At 33.5% G+C, this 20,889-nt stretch overlaps 2 protein-coding genes across 3 annotated transcripts; one reads left to right on the forward strand and one right to left on the reverse strand.

Annotated features, from left to right (window-relative positions):
• Positions 1 to 7,936: 7,936 nt before the first annotated feature.
• On the reverse strand, positions 7,937 to 12,570 carry LOC139481566 (uncharacterized). The gene is made up of 2 exons (XM_071264984.1): positions 12,413 to 12,570; positions 7,937 to 9,876 (listed from the first exon to the last, which is right to left on the reverse strand). Exon 2 carries the CDS (start codon positions 9,867 to 9,869, stop codon positions 8,241 to 8,243), a length of 1,629 nt encoding a protein of 542 aa, XP_071121085.1. The 5' UTR covers positions 9,870 to 9,876; positions 12,413 to 12,570; the 3' UTR covers positions 7,937 to 8,240.
• Positions 12,571 to 16,988: 4,418 nt separating this feature from the next.
• LOC139481567 (galactoside alpha-(1,2)-fucosyltransferase 1-like) lies at positions 16,989 to 19,589 on the forward strand. Of its 2 annotated transcripts, XM_071264985.1 has the most exons (3): positions 16,989 to 17,102; positions 18,432 to 18,471; positions 18,625 to 19,589. In XM_071264985.1, the coding sequence occupies exons 1-3, from the start codon at positions 17,097 to 17,099 to the stop codon at positions 19,533 to 19,535; spliced, it is 957 nt and encodes a 318-aa protein (XP_071121086.1). In that variant the 5' UTR covers positions 16,989 to 17,096; the 3' UTR covers positions 19,536 to 19,589. The 2 variants fall into 2 exon arrangements, with proteins under 2 accessions (XP_071121086.1, XP_071121087.1); XM_071264986.1 differs by lacking the exon at positions 18,432 to 18,471 and having other exon boundaries at positions 17,055 to 17,102.
• The last annotated feature ends 1,300 nt before the right edge of the window (positions 19,590 to 20,889 follow it).

Raw genomic sequence — 20,889 nt, forward strand, 5'->3', positions numbered from 1 at the left:
TTGATTTATTTTCATCAATGATCATCAAATATGTTGAATTATATAGTTGGTAAATACCCAAACAACTGATATTGAAAACATGGTAATATTATCGAATATGGTACGTATTCCAGTGCGCCTGCACGACAAGTGTTTCTGTGGAAAACTTTAGCACGTACGGTCCAAACGGGGGTCAAAATCAAATGTTTAAGAAAGCCAAATCGAATATAAAACGTTTGAAAGCATCAAAGCCAAAAAGAGTCTTACTTGACAGAACAAAACGGTCGTCCAAGTTCAACTTAGAATTGAGGATGGAAATAGGGTATATATGTCAAATAGACAACAATACAACCAAAGAGCAGATAACAGCCGAAGGTAGTCTGTAGGAGTTGCAATCTTAGTTTTAGTATGATTACATAATTTGAAAAAAAATTGTACCTGTATTCAACTAAATGAACTGAAAGTTTTAATATTAAAGATTGCGAACTCAGTGCAAAAGTTGACAATAATTACATGCAATACAATGATTAGCAAACTGATTTCCAATTTCATAGTTTGGCGCACAAGAATGTCTGTTAAACTGCCGATTCTTATGGGTAATTTTACTGTTCATATATAATGCACGAAATTAGAATAACCTGAGTTGAATCCATTGTTTCAATGATGATCCATTAATACAGAGTTTCGATTGACATATTGGAAAGTATTACCAAAAAAATGCTCTTTCAGTTTCTCACTTTGTACTTATAAATAAGTACGGTGTTGGTTGAATATTCATTCTTTTAATAAGTCATGAAGTAAAAATTGTCTATATTTCTTGTAGACGATGGTGTGGTAGTTTATTTTAGAGTGTAACTAAAAAGAAATACACTAATCAAAGATAGATGTGGTTTGAGTGCCAATTAGGCTAATCTCCGTCCAAGTTAAAATTTGTAAAAAGTAAACCATTATCCAGCATTATAGGTCAAAGTACCTTATCAAAGAGTAATTTGGTTTGATTGAACAAAATACTATTTTAATTTCAGTATTTCATTTTTTATACGCCCGTCAAAATTTTGACGGGACGTATTATGGTATACAAATGTTCGGTGTCCGTCCGTCTGTCTGTCCGGCGTAAACATGTCGCACCGTAACTTGAGAACGACTTATCCAAATTTCATGAAACTTAACATAGTTGTTTCTTATGATGGTCAAATGATCTGTATGCTTTTTGGTGAAAATAAGATTAAAACTTTTTGAGTTACGGCACTTTGTAACTAAAACAGGGGTGTGGTTTTTTTTTCACATGTCGCACCGTATCTCAAAAACGATTCTTGATTATGGCTTAAAACTTTAAAAACTTCTTAGTTATATTAATCTTAATATCTGTAAACTTTTTGGTGATGATTCAAAATTTTATTCTTTAGTTATTGAGTATTTTGTAAAAAAAGGGGGAGGTTTTTTTACATGTCGCACCATATCTCAAAAACGATTTATGATTACTGCTTAAAACTTTACACATGCCTTTTCTTATATTAATCTAAAGATATGTATACTTTTTGGTGATGATTCAAAATTTCATTTTTGAGTTATTGAGTATTTTGTAAAAAAAAAAGGGGGAGGTTTTTTTTACATGTTGTGCCGTATCTTTTAAACAATTGATGATTATTGCTTAAAACTTTACACACTTCTTTGTTATATTAATCTAAAGATCTGTATACTTTTTGGTGATGATTCAAAACTTCATTTTGGAGTTTTTGAGTATTTTGTTAAACAGGGGATGGTTTTTTTACATCATGTCGCGCCCTATCTCAAAAATAATTTATGATTATTGCTTAAAACTTTACACACTTCTTTGTTATATAAATCTAAAGATCTGTATACTTTTTGGTTTTGATTCAAAATTTTATTTTAGTGATATTTCGTTTTTTGTAAAAAAAAAAACAGGGTCGGAGGTTTCACATGTCCCGCCGTGTCTCAAAAACAATATATGATTATTGGTTAAAACTTTCTCAGAAACTATTTATGAATATTGCATAAAACTTCCAAATAAGACGTCGGGCGTATCATGCGCTCATGGCGCAGCTGTTTATTTATCTGAGTGTCACTGATGGGTCTTCTGTAGCCAAAACTCGCGTCTGACATATTAAATTATAAGCCTGGTGCCTTTTGATAGCTATTATTTGTGTGTTTCTTAGTCCTGTCATGTAATGTAGTTATTTTAATGTTTTGTTTAACATTGCCATAAAAGCGGGAAGTTTGGCTAGCAACAAAACCAGGTTCGATCCACCATTTTTTCTTAAAATGTCCTGTACCAAGCCAGGAACATGTTATATTACACATTTGTAGTATGGTTTTTTTTGTGTGTTTTATTTTGGTGTTTATGTTGTTCTCCCCTTATTTTTGATGTGTCACTGTTTCCCTCAGTTTTAGTTTGTAACCCGGATTTGGTTTTTTTTCTCAATCGATTTATGAATTTCGAACAGCAGTATACTACTGTTGCCTTTATTTAATATATCATGAATGGAAATCAAGTATTACTTCATTAAATCTTGAAGGTGGCATGTTGCAAGCGAATATTATGTTTCTACATAACTTTATTTTCCAATGGCAGTCAAAGTTTCTCCGGGTTTCATCGAAACGGCCTCTATTAAAGGACCGACCTATTGTATTTATTGTTAATTTTGTTCTCGTCCTGAACATGCATGAAATATTTGCCACTGTTCTTTAATCAACCAACAATCGAGCAGATTTTATTTCCACAAGTCTGAAAACATATATTTTGTTCTCTTTCTAATAGATGATCATGTAATAATTGTTATAATAAGTCTTTACAATTTATTTTTTACAAAATTTTCAAAATGTTTTGATGTCTTGACATCCGTTAATTTATAGGTTCTGTTCAAAACAGCAGAAATGGTAGAATAAAAATAGCATAAATCATTTATCTTTAGTTTGCAAATTAAACTTGTTAAAAACAAGCTGAAAAATCCGAAATTGATTTATTTTTTTTATATTCTTGAGATTTCTAGTACTTTCTCCAAAAAAAACCCATAAATTTTAGTTTTATTAGTAACACTTTATCAAGTGTGATTATTCGTAAATATCGAAAGTACATTGGAAATTAAATATGTATATCTTACATCCCGTTGTTCAACGTGATTTATTAAGGAAGACGTCAATATCAATACTTGTGCGTATGTTTGTATAGGGGCAATGCTACTCTTTTTTTTTTACAGGGAGATGGGTATTGTTGTTGACATAAAATTGCGATCTTGGTTAATTTAATTTATCAAATGGAACTCGAAATTTGTTTTTTGTTATATAGATTGTAGGTGTGCTTACAGAATAAATAAAATTCCGATGTCTCGTAACTTACTTACTTAAGGGAATAACGAAATCACAGATCTACATTTTAATTAGAATGAATTTGCTTAGCGCTAATCATAACCGGGTTTCTAATTATTTTACTTTGAACTCGATAAAATATCATAATATATGATAGAATATTGACCCAAACGATCGTTCATTTCATTTAATTTATCCTTTGCAAGCTTAAGACCATCTGCTAAAATGAGTAAAAATAACTGTATTTATCAATTTGAATGTTTTAGAATAGGTTTGCTAAGACAAATTGCATAGTGACGGTTATCTATCATATGTCATATATTAATAAATGACTGTTAGTTTTTAGATATATTGAACATGTTTCAAGAAATTGTCATATGCCACGTTCACATATTGAACTAGATAATTTTACCCTAATTATAAATTGACTCATAACCTATAATAGGCAGTGACTACTTTATATCACTTAAAGTTATTTGACTGTGAAGGTTTAATCACAGAAGATTGTCGTACTTTGAGTTTGTGTACAACAATACAAAAATGTTCGATATGAGAATAGAGACTCATTTGATAAGATGTCTACGGTACATCTACAGTGTATCAAGTGTAACAAAAAGTAAAATAACAAAAATACTGAACTCCGAGGAAAATTCAAAACGGTAAGTCCCTAATCAAATGGCAAAATCAAAAGCCCAAACATATCGAACAAATGGACAACAACTGTCATGTTCCTGACTTAATACTGTGTTCTTTTATTATAAAAACAAAGAATGTCATTGCCTTAGGATTTTTTTACATGAAAGAATGAATTATCAGTAAGAAACTAACTTAAAATGAAATTATTACCAAAAATTTGTTTAAGGTGGTACCTTACACTACAGGGAGACAAATCTGTAAAACCCGCTAAACGTTTTAATTACGTTGTGTTGTTACGGGAATATTTATGATCAAAATTAGTGTTTGTCAAACTGCTATATAACCAGTGTATTTTTTCTGATAAAACGGTTGGTTAAAATTTTTTGAAATTTAGAAATTTTTGTCAAAGGGTCAAAATTAATACTTTGTCAAAGTCTTATGAAAATTAAACGAGCCAAATTAATTTTAGTAAAGGTGTTGGGTACACCCTTAACTAAATTTGGTTTTTATTGTTCTATGAGAAATTTAAGAGTTATTTTATTTTCAACCGGAAATGAGGCGGAAATAATATGTTTCATTGCTAAATGAATAAAAACTTCAATCGTTTTGCTTTGGCTATGTCAGTTGTATGGAGAAAAAGAAAACATTTTATGTTCATTCAAACTTCTTTAACTTTAATTAATTTTTGTATTTTAACGTTATTGGATTTCAAACAACTAACTAAAGAGTTTTCATTATGAATTTTGTTATTGCCCTCATTCTGGTAACAGTTTTTCATTCTGGTAACAGTTTTTGTTCGAATTCGGATTTCATTTCAAGGTCGTCCGATATTTAAGGAAACTTTTTAATATTAAATAAATACAATTGTCACATACATATATAACATCAGGCATGTCACTCCCACGTTATTTATGTCTTCTCCGCATTTTTCTGTTTATAGGCTTGCTATGTGTTCCTTTAATTCGATATGAGCAATTTAAAAATAGCAAAGATAAAGGATAACAAAAATAAAATTACGCCACAACCTCACCAAAACCACACCAAGCCAACAAGTGTCAAGAACGTGTCAAGCTGTTTGGTCATTATATTAACCCTTTAACTATTTCCACACTTATACGGCATCATTGGCTTTCAATTTTTTTTACCGTTCCTGATGATGGTAAATCCGCTTCTGGTACACGGTCGAAATTAACAAAGTGGTTTGTATGAAATACCATTTAGATTTATCATAATTAAATACGATATTATTAATGAAAAGTCTTGTATTTTAGTCGTTCTGTAACTTTTTTTTTGTCATTTAGATAACTTTGCCACTAAATCAGTTTTAATTCTCCCAAATGATATTTTACTTTATTCTCGAAACGTCTTGGTTAATTTCTGCCTATGTTTTCCCATGTTGAATGAAGTTTCATTGCTTAATTATGATTTTTGTACTTGTGAGTTTACAGAAACGTTTTGTTCGTGAGATTATTGCTCGTGGTAATATTTCTCCTCCAAACGTAAATTGTTGTCATTGTTGTTTCAGTCAGGTCTCCCGTTTCATTTGCAACTGACAGCCTTTTTAGCTTTTCATATTTTTTGTTCTATGACTGTGAAGCCACTTCAGTATGCTTGACTAAATGTTCTTATTGTGATATAACGAGTTTTGTAGTCTTTCTATGAGCTCCTTGTATCTAACTAATGCAATTACAAAACGTATATGCTTCAGAAAGATCAAGGACTATAGCTGAGTTAGCAACACGGATGCCTTCATTTCTGTTTCTTTTTCATTCCCTGCTCTACTTAGTCTCTTCATTCATTTTGTCAGTTTAATATCATGTCAAATTATAGACTGAAAATATGTCAATGACCTTGATTCGCATTATACAAAGTATAATACTTGGTCAAATAAAAGTGTCAGGGTCAACGTCTGAAGCTTGTCATAGCAATAGCAATTTACCCTCGATACGTGTGGGCATTTTCGTGAGACTCACTGATCAAGCCGTGTAAGGCAATTCAACCTATTATTATATTAGTTTATTTTGGAAATGGTTTTTGATATAATTTACATTTAATATTGCTTTTGTCAGACCTCTTCTTTCCTTCAAATACGACTTGTGCTCATTTTTCGTTTTCATAAGACTGTGTTAGGAGGGTTTCTCTTTTAACATTTAATAATAAAAAAAAACGTATTGTTAAGTAAGTGAAACCCACAAAATCTGTTTAATCACCTCTACACAAATTTAATGTACAGGGTCTAAACACAATAGCTGTCGCATATAATCCATTTCTGTCGAGCCTCGACATAGGGATAGTGATCCGGCCGTGGCGGCGGCGGCGGCGTTATCTAAATTCTTAAAATCTTCATATTTTGTATATAGATGCCCCATGTTACGAAGTTTCCGTCTGTCACATGTCCATTGTCCTTGACCTCATTTTTATGGTTCAGTGACTACTTGAAAAAAAGTTAAGATTTTTTGTAATGTTAATTTCTCTCTTATTATGAGTAATAGGATACCTATATTTGGGATGTGCGTACCTTGTAAGGTCCTCATGCCCGTTTTCACTTGACCTCGACCTCCTTTAATGGATTAGTGAACAAGGTTAAGTTTTGGTGGTCAAGTCCATACGTGTATCTCAGATACTATAAGCAATAGGTCTACTATATTTGGTGTATATAATATTTGTAAGGTGTACATGTCCAACTGGCAGGTGTCATATGACCTAGACCTCATTTTCATGGGTCAGTGATCAGTGTTAAGTTTTATTTGTGTATTGGTTTGTTTTTCTTAAACTATAAGCAATAGGTCATCTATATTTGCTGTATGGAAGGATTGTAGGTTGTACACGTCTGCTTGACATGGTTCATCTGACGATGACCTTATTTTCATGGTTAATTGGTCAATGTTTAGTTTTCTTGGTTGAGTCTGTTTCTTAGAAAGTATAAGCAATAGGTCAATTACATTTAGTGTTGAATGATTGTAAGGTGTACATGTATTTCTTGTTTGTTTTAAAATATGACTTTGCCCTCATTTTCTGGGATCATGTTAAGTTTATGTGATAGTTGAAGTAAAGCTTTATATTTAGGACTATCAACATAATACAAATGATTCGTAAAGAAGGCAAGACATTCCAGTGTGTGCACTCTTGTTTTATTACAAATTTAACTTTTGATTAATAATATTCGATTTCTCAATAGAGATTGTTGCTGCGTTTGGTAAAACAAAGCAGACGGACGATGGGCGCCAAGTTATAAAAAAAAGCTGACTTGGCCATACCGGTATGTGACCAGTATGCTAAAATGGAAAATTTGTCATTCAAGGGCAACAACTCCTATACAAATTCGCTTGACAGATTTGACGTAAATGCCTACCCATGTTAAAACTACAATAAAATATAGCTTGCATCAATTATTTCGATTATGATTAAGACCATGAAGGTAATTTATTTGTCAGATGTATATAAGTGTAAATCGTTTGTGAAGGCTCTTCCATGAACCTCCCCTTTTTGTTTTTAAACAAGCAAACTACTGGCAAAGTGTTTTTTTCAGAGGGAGGAGTTTTGAACAGCCAGCATGAACGGTTGTCGTATCTAGGTCAAATATTTTAAGTGATATAGATACAATGGATAAGCGTTGATCCTTGAAAAAGAAACCATGAGCCCGGAGTATTTTAAGAGGAGAGGATTTTTGTAAAAGTTGACGGACGACGACGGACACCAGGTGAGCTAAAGTTTAACGGTTTACGTATTTCAAACTATGATCCTCCCAAAGTTTTTGCAAAGATCGGGCAAACCGTAATCTAGTGGCGGATTCAGAAGCGGGGTAGAAGGCGTGTATCCGATCCAATTCTGATCCTCACAAATATTTTGCTTAAAATCGTCCCAAAAAATATCTCTAATTTCTAGCGATTTTACCCCGCCCCTTTCTTCCTCAAACTCGCTTCTCGCCTCAGCATTTCGACACACTTGTTTTTTCTTGCCAAATGTTATAAAACCATGATTAAAACAAAGTACAAATGTCAATATATTTGTTTATCTAAACTCGAGTATTTCTAAATTACCGGTTATATAGACTGTAGACAGTCCAGTCTAAATTGCATATATACAAAATCTCCTTTTATTCAAATCAATTTTATCTATGGTATGTTAAAATGTTATGTGAATAAGCCGCCTGTTGAGTCACTGAGGCTCTGCTAAAATGTTTAAGAATAGACCGCCTGTTGAGTCACTGCGGTTCTGTCCTGATAGAACGGGTAATATAACAAAGGATAATTTCAAAATTGTTAGTTGCTAATTTCTGTATGTTCTAACCTCAGGTTTTAACTGCAACTAAATACTCCCAAAAAATTACTTTTGACAAAACCAACATACAACTTAGTATGGTCTCTATTAAATCTAAGAGATTGAGGCGACTCGAACTGTCCTGTTATGTGTAAAACATTGTCAATTTTAGTACCATCAGCATTGAAGCGATATACTTTATGGCTGGTCTTGTCTGCAACATACACATGCCCATTCTTATCAATAGCTATTCCACGTGGTTCGTCACAGTAACCATTCGTAGACAAAATGGCCCCATCAACACTGGTAATAAAAATATTGTGCAAGCTTGTACAGAATAAATTTCCATCTTCCATCGGATAAATGTATCGTATAGAACTACAATTTGGTAGTAAAGAAATTGATCTCAGGTATTGACCGTTAATTTTTATAACTGATATTACACCGGAGGAACCTGCATAAATGTTGTTGTCTAGGACTACTATCCCATAGCACTCATTTAGTGTTTTGAAGTGTCGTATATATTCAAGATTCGAACTGTTAAGAATATACACCTTTTTTGCCTCTGGCATTGAAATTACAGCTTGGAATTTGTGTGGAATCAAAGATATACCATAAGGATCTCCATCGACATCTGCTTTCAAAATAAACTTTCCATTTTTGTCAAGAATTAAAACAGATTGATTTAACCAGTAACAGAGTAATATTCTATTGTCTTCAGTCACTTCTATTCCTGTAAGAGGGGTTGGTTCATCAAAGCCAAGGTCTATGAATGCATCTTTTTTCAATGATGTTGTCGATTTAACCATCTGAGCTCTGTTTAGAATGCCAATCTCATGTTTTATGTTTAGGGGTTCTTCTTCGAGACATACGCTAGCTACAGCTGATAAATCTGATTGTAAACTGCTGAATGTTATTGACTGGGTTTTAATATTTGATAACAATTCTTGTATTGATCCGTCGTTTACTGTAAGTTCTTTTTTCAAAGTTTCCGTTAACAAAAATAACTTGCTTTCTGAACCATGCTCTCTCAAAAAGTCAAAGTTTTTCTTATGAGTCATCAAATTGTCTCTTTTTTCCAAAATAGTCTGACAATTTTTTTCAATTTTTAATAAGCTTTCATCTCTAATGATCGACACAGAATTTGCGAGAGAGTCCAAATGTTTATTCACTTTTGATTTTAGATTTGCAATAGCCATTTTTACACTGGTTTCTTTTTCCGCCAAAGTTTCTTTGTTTTTCTTTTGGTTTTGTAAAATTTTATCATATGCATCAATTACTACCAATATTGATCTTTGCACATCATGCACAACAGCAGATGATTTTATCCCAACAGAGGCTTCATCAAGAGCAAGCACTTTCTCGCACGCTTTGTGTTGTTCAAATACACACGAACTACAACAAAGGGAATCATGGGAGGTACAAAAGGCTTCTAAATTTTTACCAAGATGCTTTTCGCAAATGTTCATATCGGCAATTCGTTCAACTTTGACACTTTTTATTGCTTCTAGATGAACAACTGCATGAGACTTTGACAATTTAGCAACTCGATGTGCTTTCTCACAAAAAGCACAGAGGATTTCTTCACAATCTGAACACCAACTGACACCTTGTGTATGTTCGCCACCTCTAAAACAAGGTTCGCACATTTGAAAAGAAGACGCCATCTAAAAACTGAAAAAAAATACAGCAAAACTAAATAAAGCATGCACGACTAATACATGTTTAAGGTAAATTTAGATAAATCATACCTACACATATCAAATATATAACATGTATTAATCGTGCATTCTTAGCTAATGAATTATATTGGAGGTCACTTTAATACGAATTCAATGAGGTCCAATTATTCATTTGCAAGTGCATAATTCATCAGCAATGTTTCATTACTTATTTTGACGAAATTGAACCAAATTGGTTGCTGAAAACAAATTAGTATTACGTCATTTCACTTATATTTATGAATAATTACATTAGATGTATGTTTCACTACAATACGTTATTCTGGTTGGCTAACTACACATCACGTGTTATTCCTTAAGCAATTGCATTACTCAATAAAACTTTTCATTCATGATAACACGAGGTCCCACAATAAAGTGCACAAGTAAATTAAAAAACAAATTGATAAAATTCGTGTTTTAATGATCCTAGCTAAAAAAATGTAATTATAAGTATTGAATGCTTCTTTTTGTAACTTCATAGGGTTGTAAAAGCGTTGACCGTGCGCACATTTTTAGAATGAAGCGCTTCGGCGCTTCATACAAAATGTACTTCGGTCAACGCTTTTACACCCCAATGAAGTTACAAAAAGAAGCATTCAATTCTTAATTGAACATAACAAAATCATATTCTAAATATTTGTATAATATCTCGTAGCTGATGCTTCTCTACCTGAGGTGGACACAACATGGAGCCTTTTAATTACATCTAACTATTAATGACAAAAGAACATGTGTCGAGAACCAGCTGCATTGTACATGCTTCAATGATTCCCTATATAATATACCTTTTTCCAAGAAAAGGACCCGCCCCCCTATAAATCCGCCTCTGAATTGTTTCTGTTTACCAAAAGCTGTAAGTAATCATGGCTATTCTTGGTCGGTCGGCCAAATTTGCCGTCCCCGTTTAATACCAACCCTAGTCTCAATATGTGACATTGAACACGTTGTATATATGTATAAAGCCTATATATATATGTATATTTATTAACATATAATAATAATATAAATAATACGATTAAAACAGCCCGAATACTTACCAAAACGGCATACATGTGTCATACTTGTGACGTCGTCCTGGTCATATAAATCACTTGATCTATATTGCTTTTCGGACCGGTTCAATATTTCCAAATACCGACTGGCAATGAATCCTGAATTACATGTAAACATATATTGTGCATGTAATTCAGTGAGGATTCATTACCAGTCCGTATTGGAAATATTGGCCCTATATTCACATCCTTGCCAGTCCGTATTGGAAATATTGGTCCTATATTCAAATCATTGCCAGTCCGTATTGGAAATATTGACCCTATATTCAACTTTGATGTATGTAACTGTGTAATCCAACATTCAGAACAAGTCTATATTGAAAAAGTTGGATTCATTTAATAAAAGTGTTATGAACTGGCAGCCTGTTTCTGTATTGGCACTGGTATAAATTCTCAGTCAGCTGTATTGGCCCTCGATCCAACGGTTCTGCAGCTACACTTTATGATATGATTATCCGATCTGTATATTGCATGTTATGTCTGGTTCTATGTATACCATGTATATACTTCTTCCGAATACGGGAGTAGACTCCTAGGTAGGAGTGTAAAACTTCCCGGAACTTGTGTGCTATGTACATGGACTTAATTTAAAAATAATAAGACAAAGAAAAATCGTTAACAATAACATATATACATTATGTACATTGGCTTTGTAGTTTAATAAGTTGTTGTGGATCCTTCAAATGTTAGAGTGGATATGCCACTTTTGAAGGATTCCAGGGTGTCAGACATACCTATTGCTTTAGGTAGTGAGTTCCAGTCCGAAATAGTGCGAGGATAAAATGAAAATTTATAGAAATCTTTATTTGTTGATATTTGCCTAAATTTATTTCCCCCCCTAGTACGTCTATCAGATATTGTTAAATTGTCCTTAGGAACTTCAACTAACCCCCAATTTATTTTATACAGCATAGTTAATCTAGCTTTTTTCCTTCTTATTTCTAAATGTTCCCATTCCAATGATTTAATTAAATTTGAAACTGCTCCAGGTGATCTGTCTTTATAATCATTGAAGACAAACCTGGCTGCCTTACGCTGTACCTGCTCAACCTGAGTAATTTGTTGCTTTTTGTACGGATCCCAGACAGGGGAAGAATATTCGACGACTGGACGGATAAGTGATGTGTACGTAAGGTGATGTGTTGCTTTTTGTACGGATCCCAGAAAGGGGAAGAGTATTCGACGACTGGACGGATAAGTGATGTGTACGTAAGGTTTTATGTGAGCAGTTTTTCAAGTTCCTACGAAGAAAACCTAAGGTTTTATTTGACTTACAGGTAATATTGTTTAAAGGTGTGTTCCCCAATCAAGATCATGGCTTATAGTTACACCTAAATATTTACTGTCTTTTACTGCTTCTAAAACATGATTGTGCAATGTATAATCAAATAAAAATTCTCTAAAATAACAAGAATAACATGAATAAATACGTACATTTGCATGGTGTATCTATAATTTCCTTCTTGTGATTTGACGATATGCAGATAGAAAGAGAGGCGTCAGTCAGCGTACAGCTCGCATACAGGCATCAGCATACCCGCCCACTAGTATACCGGAAAGACACCACTGTACCGGAAATCATTATCTAAAGTGAAACTAGAAATATTTTTAGATAAAAGTGATATCTTTAGTAGATCTGATCTATATTTAACTTGTAACAAATAATTTACAAATTGTTACGGCTTTTATTTTAAAAGCTTATTCAGTTTATCATGTTTATATAATACGTCTACATTTTCATGTCGCAACTTCTTCTTCAATGTTTAGGGAAAACGGTACTATTACATTTTCCCAGCATTAGGTTGGCCTTTTGTGTACCCAAGACAGGTGAAGGAAGTCAACTTAGGAGGGCTGTGATTGGATGTAAGGGTACAATATATTTTGAGGGGTTCATGCTGATATTGGTGAGTTTTGGATGTGTCTATGGGCCACTCGATATCTCTCGGCCGGAAGTAGGAATAAAATTCTTGGAACGTCTCGAATGTTAATCTCTGCTTTGGCTACGCTAATCTGACTTAGTTTGAATATATAAACTTATTTGCCTTTTTCACAAAACATATATGTTTTGATAATAAGCGGTGTGAAAGTTCTATAAAACAACAACGCTATTATATTTGTTTTGAAGCGATCTCTGAATATCTGAAACATTAAAGATTTTTTAAAAGCTTCAAAAATATCATGATATTGGAATTTATCTAAACTATGGTGGCCGGTTAAGGCCATTTCCCGTTTTCGCCTTTTTGTGATATACATGTTATTATAACATAACATTTTAAATATAATTGGAGACAAGGCTATATTTAAGTATAAGTCATTCAAACGATTGTCATATAAATTTCATATAGATCTGTGACGTATTTTAAATATTTTCATAAATAAGACTTATTCTTTTTCTAAATTGTTCCTTTTGAAAATACAGCAGATTTTTTAAGATTGTGAAGTAAAATTACACTCAATTGCAGTGACGATCCGGTCGGAATGCTTGTCCACCGCTAGTTATTTTTTCACGATCATTGGATATACCGAATGACACCCGTGGTATCATTTACAAGTCCGTAAATTGTGTGTTTTGACTAAAAAGAAATTTGATCAGGAAATTTGTGATCTTAAATCATGAAATTTGAGTTAATATGTCTATTACATGGTGTATATATCATTTCAAGACGCATCAGAAATGTCAATTTCAACTTAAAAATCATGTTTTCAAAAACTATGTCAAGTAATATGATTGACTTTCTAGCGAGACATATAGAAAATAAATCACTTAGTACCATTAAGTACTAGTGATTAGTCTGAAGGCCATTTACACCATTCATTAGAAGGACATGATAGATTATTAATTTTATCACGGAAGATCAAACTGCTATTATAAGCTGTAACAGTATAAGATGCGTGAACATTGGAATTTGTTTTTGTGATATTAAACTGTGCAATATATATGATGTAATAGCTTCAATTTTGGTACAATTTTGTCGTCTGCATTGGTTTTTTTTTATTAAACTTTCAATAGTGCAAAATGCACTTGAGCATTAAACTCCTAACAGGGTACTTACTATCTGGTCTGTTTCCAGGGTACGCACTCGAGCATTGAACTCCAAACAGGATAAGACCTGGTTTCTTTCCAGGGTACGCACTCGAGCATGAAACTCCAAACAGGGTACTATCTAATGTGTTTTCAGTGTGAGCACTCGAGCATTAAACTCAAAACAGAGTAAAACCTGGTTTGTTTCCAAGGTAAGCACCCGATCATTGAAATAACAGGGGATTATCTGGTTTGTTTCCAGGGTAAGCACTTGAGCATTAAACTCCAAACGGGGTACGACCTGGTTGTTTCCAGGTTAAGCACACGAGCATAGAACTCCGAACAGGGTACTATCTTGTCTGTTTCCAGGGTTAACACTCGAGCATTGAACTCCGAACAGGGTACTATCTAGTCTGTTTCCAGGGTAAACACTCAAGCATTGAATTCCAAACATGGTACGACCTGCTTTGTTTCCAGAGTAAGCATTTGGGCATTGAACTCCAAACAGGGTACGACCTGGCTAGATTCCAGGGTAATAACTCACGCATTGAACTCCAAACAGGGTACAACTTGGTTTGTTTCCAGGGTAAGCACTCGAGCAATGAACTCCAAACAGGGAACGGCCTTGTTCGTTTCGAGGGTAGGCTCTCGAGAATTGAACTCCTTAAAGGTACGGCCTGGTTTGTTTCCAGGGTAAGCACTCGAGCATTGAACTCCAAAAAGGAAACGGCCTGGTTCGTTTTGAGGGTAGGCTCTCGAGCATAGAACTCCTAAAAGGGTACGACCTGGTTAGTTTCAAGGGAATGCACTGGAGCATTGAACTTCAAACAGGGTACTATCTGGTCTGTTTCGAGGGTAAGCACTCGAGCATTGAACTCTAAAAGGGTACTATCTGGTCCTTTTCCCAGGTATTCAATAGAACATTCAACTCCTAACGGGGTACGACTGGGTCTGTTTCCAGGGTATGTATTTGAACAATGAATTCTTATCAGGATACAACCTGGTCTGTGTCAAGGGTTTAAGGCTATCAATGAGGGTCTGAATGGATTTACAGAATAGTGAATCATAAATATAAAGAATACAGAAAAAATGGATACTTTAATACAAGAATAGAAGAAGCGTGAACATTGAAATTTGTTTGTAGGATATTAAGCTGTAAAATATAATGTAAAAACTTAAAGGTATAACAGTTTTTTCGTCTGCTTTGTTTTCTATTAAACCTTCGATAGTTCAAAATGCATCTGAGCATTGAACTCCTAACAGGGTACTATCTGGTCTGTTTCCAGGGTACGCGCTCGGGTATTGAACTCCAAACAGACTACTATCTGGTCTGATTCCAGGGTAAGCACTCTAGCATTGAACTGCAATCAGGATGCGATCGACCTGGTTTGTTTCGAGGATAAGCACTTGATCATTCAACTTCTTACAGGGTACGACCTGGTTTGTTTTCAGGGTAAGCACTTAAGCCTTGAACTCCAAACAGGGTACGACCTGTTTTATTTCGAGGGTATGCACTTGAACATTGAACTAACATGGTACTATCTGGTCTATTCCCAGGGTAAGAACTCGAGCATTGAACTCCTAACATGGTACTATCTGGTTTGTTTCCAGGGTATACAATTGAGCATTGAACTCCAAACAGGGTACGACCTGGTCCTTTTCCCAGGTATTCAATTGAACATTCAACTCCTAACGGAGTACGACTAGGTCTGTTTCCAGGGTATGCATTTGAACATTGAGTTCTTATCAGGGTACAACCTGGTCTGTGTCAAGGGTTTAATGCTATCAATGAGGGTCTGAATGGATTTACAGAATAATGAATCATAAATATAAAGAATACAGAAAAAAATGGACACTTTAATCATGTTAATACATAAATAATGAATAAATAAGATGGGGGGGATGAAAAACACTTAAACAATAGCCTAAAATAGTAGAAAATGCAGGAAATAAGCCATCATCCATTTTTACCATGACTATCATTATGTACGTCTGACGCGCGTTTCGTCTACAAAAGACATCTTTGTCGATTGAATAAAAAAAAGCAAACAGACAAATAAAGTACGAACTTGAAGAGCATTGAGGACGCCAAATCAGAAAGTTGAAAATATGAAGATGTGGTATTTTTCCCCAACCCGTTCACCCACACAAACGTACACCTTTACTGTGCTATAATCATAATCTATAATAACAGAAAGTGGTTAACATATTTGGTGTTACATCAAAAAAGAAAAAAATAACCAAGATGTAGGACAGATAACTGGTCAATATCTCGGGTGATTTTCCAGTCTGAATCAAAAATTAATGCTTTCACACATGCCCCCTCATTTGACGTTATAATTTTTCAACCACAGCATAAAGTATATACCTTTTCGTAACATGTCTAAAAGTATCATTGGTTTAAAAGCAATTTTGTTTTTCATATAGGGGATCGGCATGCATAATCATAGATTTTCCTTAAAACATAATATAACCATAATTTTATTCTTATTAGGTGAAAAGTGAAAAAGTAAGACCAATGTCTCCAAAAGTGTTGCTAGACCACGGTTGCCGGTTTTCTCGTACATTTCTGTGAATTTAGCAATAGAAAAATAACAACTAAAGTAAACTAAAGCAAAACCAGTTTATATCTAATAATATTAGTTAAACGTTTTTTGAAACTTGATAGTTAACAAATACAACAGCAATGTCATATATAAAAAAATATTTTGGCTTATTATAAATATAATCACTAGATCTACCACAATAATAATATTTAATTCGTGAAGGCAAATTTAACACATTTTGCATGTACGAATTGTGCATCATGTATATAAGTGTTTTGCATCAATTTTCATATATGTTTTGCTTATAAATATCAATTGTTCTATATGACATCAGCAGTACGTGATCATATTTGTACCGTGTGAAAAGGGGGGGTATTGGTATTATACATGCGAAACTAAATCACATACACTTATCTACCCGTATTGAATTTCCGTTCGATAAATAACATAAAAAAGCATACAACATGTACAAGTTAAAAATAAGCACACTATTTGTACACTGAGGTACAAACAAAATGGTTAATTGTCAGATTGCCTGTACCGATGTATTATGTTGGTAAGTGTGGTTTATTCAACCCATTTTATTTACATTTGTGTGATCTTAATTTTTAAGCAGTATGTATTTGTATCATTGTATTGTAGGCTCAATTATAGGATTTTTGTACGTTAAACTGAACTCTAGTATTTAAAAATAGAAATGTTTAGTTTGGATGTTCAGTTTCATATTACATATATACACGGTAGTTTATTAAACCTCCAAGATAAAATGTTTGCTTTCTTTATAACATTGATGTAATATATAATATACATATATATACATATAATACATTCATATAATATTGTCATCTCTTTAACTTCTCCCATTCGACAGTAAATTAAATTTTCCTAAAGTGGATATATAAATACCCTGCCACATCCGATCCGAATAAAGACAGTAAAATTCTTCCTAAAGTGGATGTATATAAATACGCTGCTTCGTCAGATCCCCATAAAAACTATATATTTTAGACATCAACAACTTTGTGAAACCTCTATGGAATGTTATAACACTTGATCAACAGCTTTTTTCATCTGAAGAAAAAAAAGTTTGGATTTGACATGTTTGAATTTCTTTTATATTTTTTTGTATTTTACTGATGAATTTCTATTTAGCATTCGGTATTAGCAGCCGTTAAAATTGCAGACAAATACAGTGAAACTTTTGTTTAGCGACACCCTATAATATTTTCATTTAAGGCGGATGACCCAAATTGCATAAAAAGGCAAAATAACAACAACAAAAAAACTCCGAGGAAAATTCAATAGTTCATAAATATTTGTTATGTGATTGATAGTTATACTATTGTTGAAGTTTCAACGCCACGATTGGCACTTTTAAGCCATAAGGGTTAATCCAACATACACCCATTTTACAGTAACAGTTAAATATGATGTTAATTTGTTTTCATTCTGAACATGCATGAAATATCTGCCACTGGACATAAACCAAACATCAAACAGTAAATCAATCAGCACTTTTGGCTGTATCATACCCACAAGTTTCTTTTGGTGGAAGAAAACCGAGAAACCAGAGAGAAAAAAAAAGATATTTCTTTTCTATTAAGATCGGGATTGGTACTCACAACCTTAGTAGTTGCAGGCTGGTGATTACCACTTGTCCATGCACCAAGGCTTTAAGATATATGTACCTAGATAAGTCCAAATCTACATAGAACTATAGCAATTGTGGGATCGGATCATAATATAATCCGAGTTATAAAATTAGTTGAGGGGAACTACTTTTTACCGGCTCAGTTTCTACAATTTTAATACGACCACAAGTACACGTATTATAAATCGGTATTTTTTTATGTTTGATTATTATAACGCCTTAATTTATTTGTAGTTCACCTATGGAAAGAATCGAAGAAAGGATATAACAATATGTAAGATTTATTTAGAAAATTTTTACGATTTACAAGTATCTCTCATTTTTAATTTTTGACATGTTGCATTAAAGTAGACAAGATAATCTCTAAATATATAGTTAAACATTTTTATTTTGATATTTTACTTCTTCCACTACTTATTTTTTCCAGATTCAATATGTTGTGCCGTCATTTTCTGGATATCGTTTGGTCCCGTTAAAAAAACTTTACATTGGACGATGTTGGACAATTCTCCGAGAGGAAAATTTAATGAAGGTGTGCTTTGTGCAGAGTTTGTTGGTGGTTTTGGCAACCATTTATTCCAATTTGCATCGACGTTCGGAATTGCAAAATCCAAAAATATGACTGTGATAATAAAAAGTGATTCATTTCTCAGCAAAGTATTCAAAATCAATGTAACATTTAGCAAAAATGAAAAATTCTGCAAACAACAGAAGTCACGTAACGAAAAATATCCTGCTACTTATGATCCTAGTTTAAGACAGTTCAACTCATCTAATAGTTTCCGTTTAGGAACGTATCTTCAGTCATGGAAATATTTTGATGAATACGAAAACGCTCTCAGAAACCATCTGACCTTTCGTGGTCACATAATCAAAACAGCGACTAACATAATAAAACAAATCTTGACAAAATATTCTATATCTAGAGCCAACGTGACGTTAGTTGGTGTTCATATTAGGCGAGGTGATATGGTAAACAATAAACAAGGTTTTGTTGTAGCTACGCCCGAATATTTATCGAAAGCAGTTGATTATTTTTTAAACAAGTACAAAAACGTTATATTCATTGTAGCATCGAATGGGTTAGAATGGGCAAAACAAAACATGCCTGGGAATATTCGTGTAGAATATGTTCACGAAAAAAGAACCATTGACATGGCAACATTATCTTCCTGTGATCACACTATTATGACTGTTGGTACATTTGGTTGGTGGTGTGCCTGGTTGGCAGGAGGAGAAGTGGTATACTTCAGTAGGCCAGCAGTAAAGGGTACTTGGTGGGACAAGAGAATTAATATGCGTGATCACTTCTATTCTCATTGGATTGGGATACCGTGATTGACTTATGGAAATATTTTTGAGGCCGAAACAGTTTTAATGAAGCGTTTTTAGGGAGCTACCAAAAGATTTTTAGGGGGGGGGGGGGGGGCTAGGATGAAAAATTTTGTCCTGCCTTTTTATACGCCCGTCAAAATTTTGACGGGACGTTTTATGGTATACAAATGTCCGGTGTCCGTCCGTCTGTCCGTCTGTCTGTCCGTCTGTCTGTCCGGCGTAAACATGTCGCACCGTAACTTGAGAACGACTTATCCAAATTTCATGAAACTTAACATAGTTGTTTCTTATGATGGTCAAATGATCTGTATACTTTTTGGTGAAAATAGGATTAACACTTTTTGAGTTACGGCACTTTGTAACTAAAACAGGGGTGTGTTTTTTCCACATGTCGCACCGTATCTCAAAAAAGATTCTTAATTATGGCTTAAAACTTAAAACACTTCTTAGTTATATTAATCTTAATATCTGTATACTTTTTGGTGATGATTCAAAATTTTATTTTTGAGTTATTGAGTATTTTGTAAAAAAAGGGGGAGGGTTTTTTTACATGTCGCACCATATCTCAAAAACGATTTATGATTATTGCTTAAAACTTTACACACTTCTTTGTTATATTAATCTAAAGATCTGTATACTTTTTGGTGATGATTCAAAACCTTGTTTTGGAGTTATTGAGTATTTTGTTAAACAGGGGAGGTTTTTTTTTACATGTCGCGCTGTATCTCAAAAATAATTTTTGATTATTGCTTAAAACTTTACACACTTCTTTGTTATATTAATCTAAAGATCTGTATACTTTTTGGTTTTGATTCAAAATTTTATTTTAGTGAAATTTACTTTTTTGTAAAAAAAAAACAGGGTTGGGGATTTCACATGTCCCGCCGTGTCTCAAAAACAATATATGGTTATTGCTTAAAACTTTCTCAGAAACTATTTATGATTATTGCATGAAACTTCCACACAAGACGTCGGGCGTATCATGCGCTCATGGCGCAGCTGTTTATTTTTAGTTGTAATCTCTGTCCTGCCTTTTTATTTTTCACTCTATTCGGTCCTCCCTTTTTTTTTATTAGTTTGTCCTGACTTTTTTTCAAAAATTGTCATCCTGTCTTTTTTTTTTGCAAAGTGTCTCATCCTGCCTTTTTTTTTACTCAGAACTCCTGTCCTGCCTATTTTTTCAACAACTGCGTATTGACGTTCAAAGGGATTTATTTTCTTTTAGAACAAAAGAATTCACAAGGTTTTTTTTCTCGAACATTTGACGTAAACTCGATGGGTATAGATAACAATAAACGAGTCGTTTACCAAACGGAGACAAATAATGCAAAGAAAAATTAGAGAAATAGGTTAACGT

The sequence above is a fragment of the Mytilus edulis genome, chromosome 7 (genome assembly GCF_963676685.1).
Source record: "Mytilus edulis chromosome 7, xbMytEdul2.2, whole genome shotgun sequence".
Classification (NCBI taxonomy): domain Eukaryota; kingdom Metazoa; phylum Mollusca; class Bivalvia; order Mytilida; family Mytilidae; genus Mytilus; species Mytilus edulis.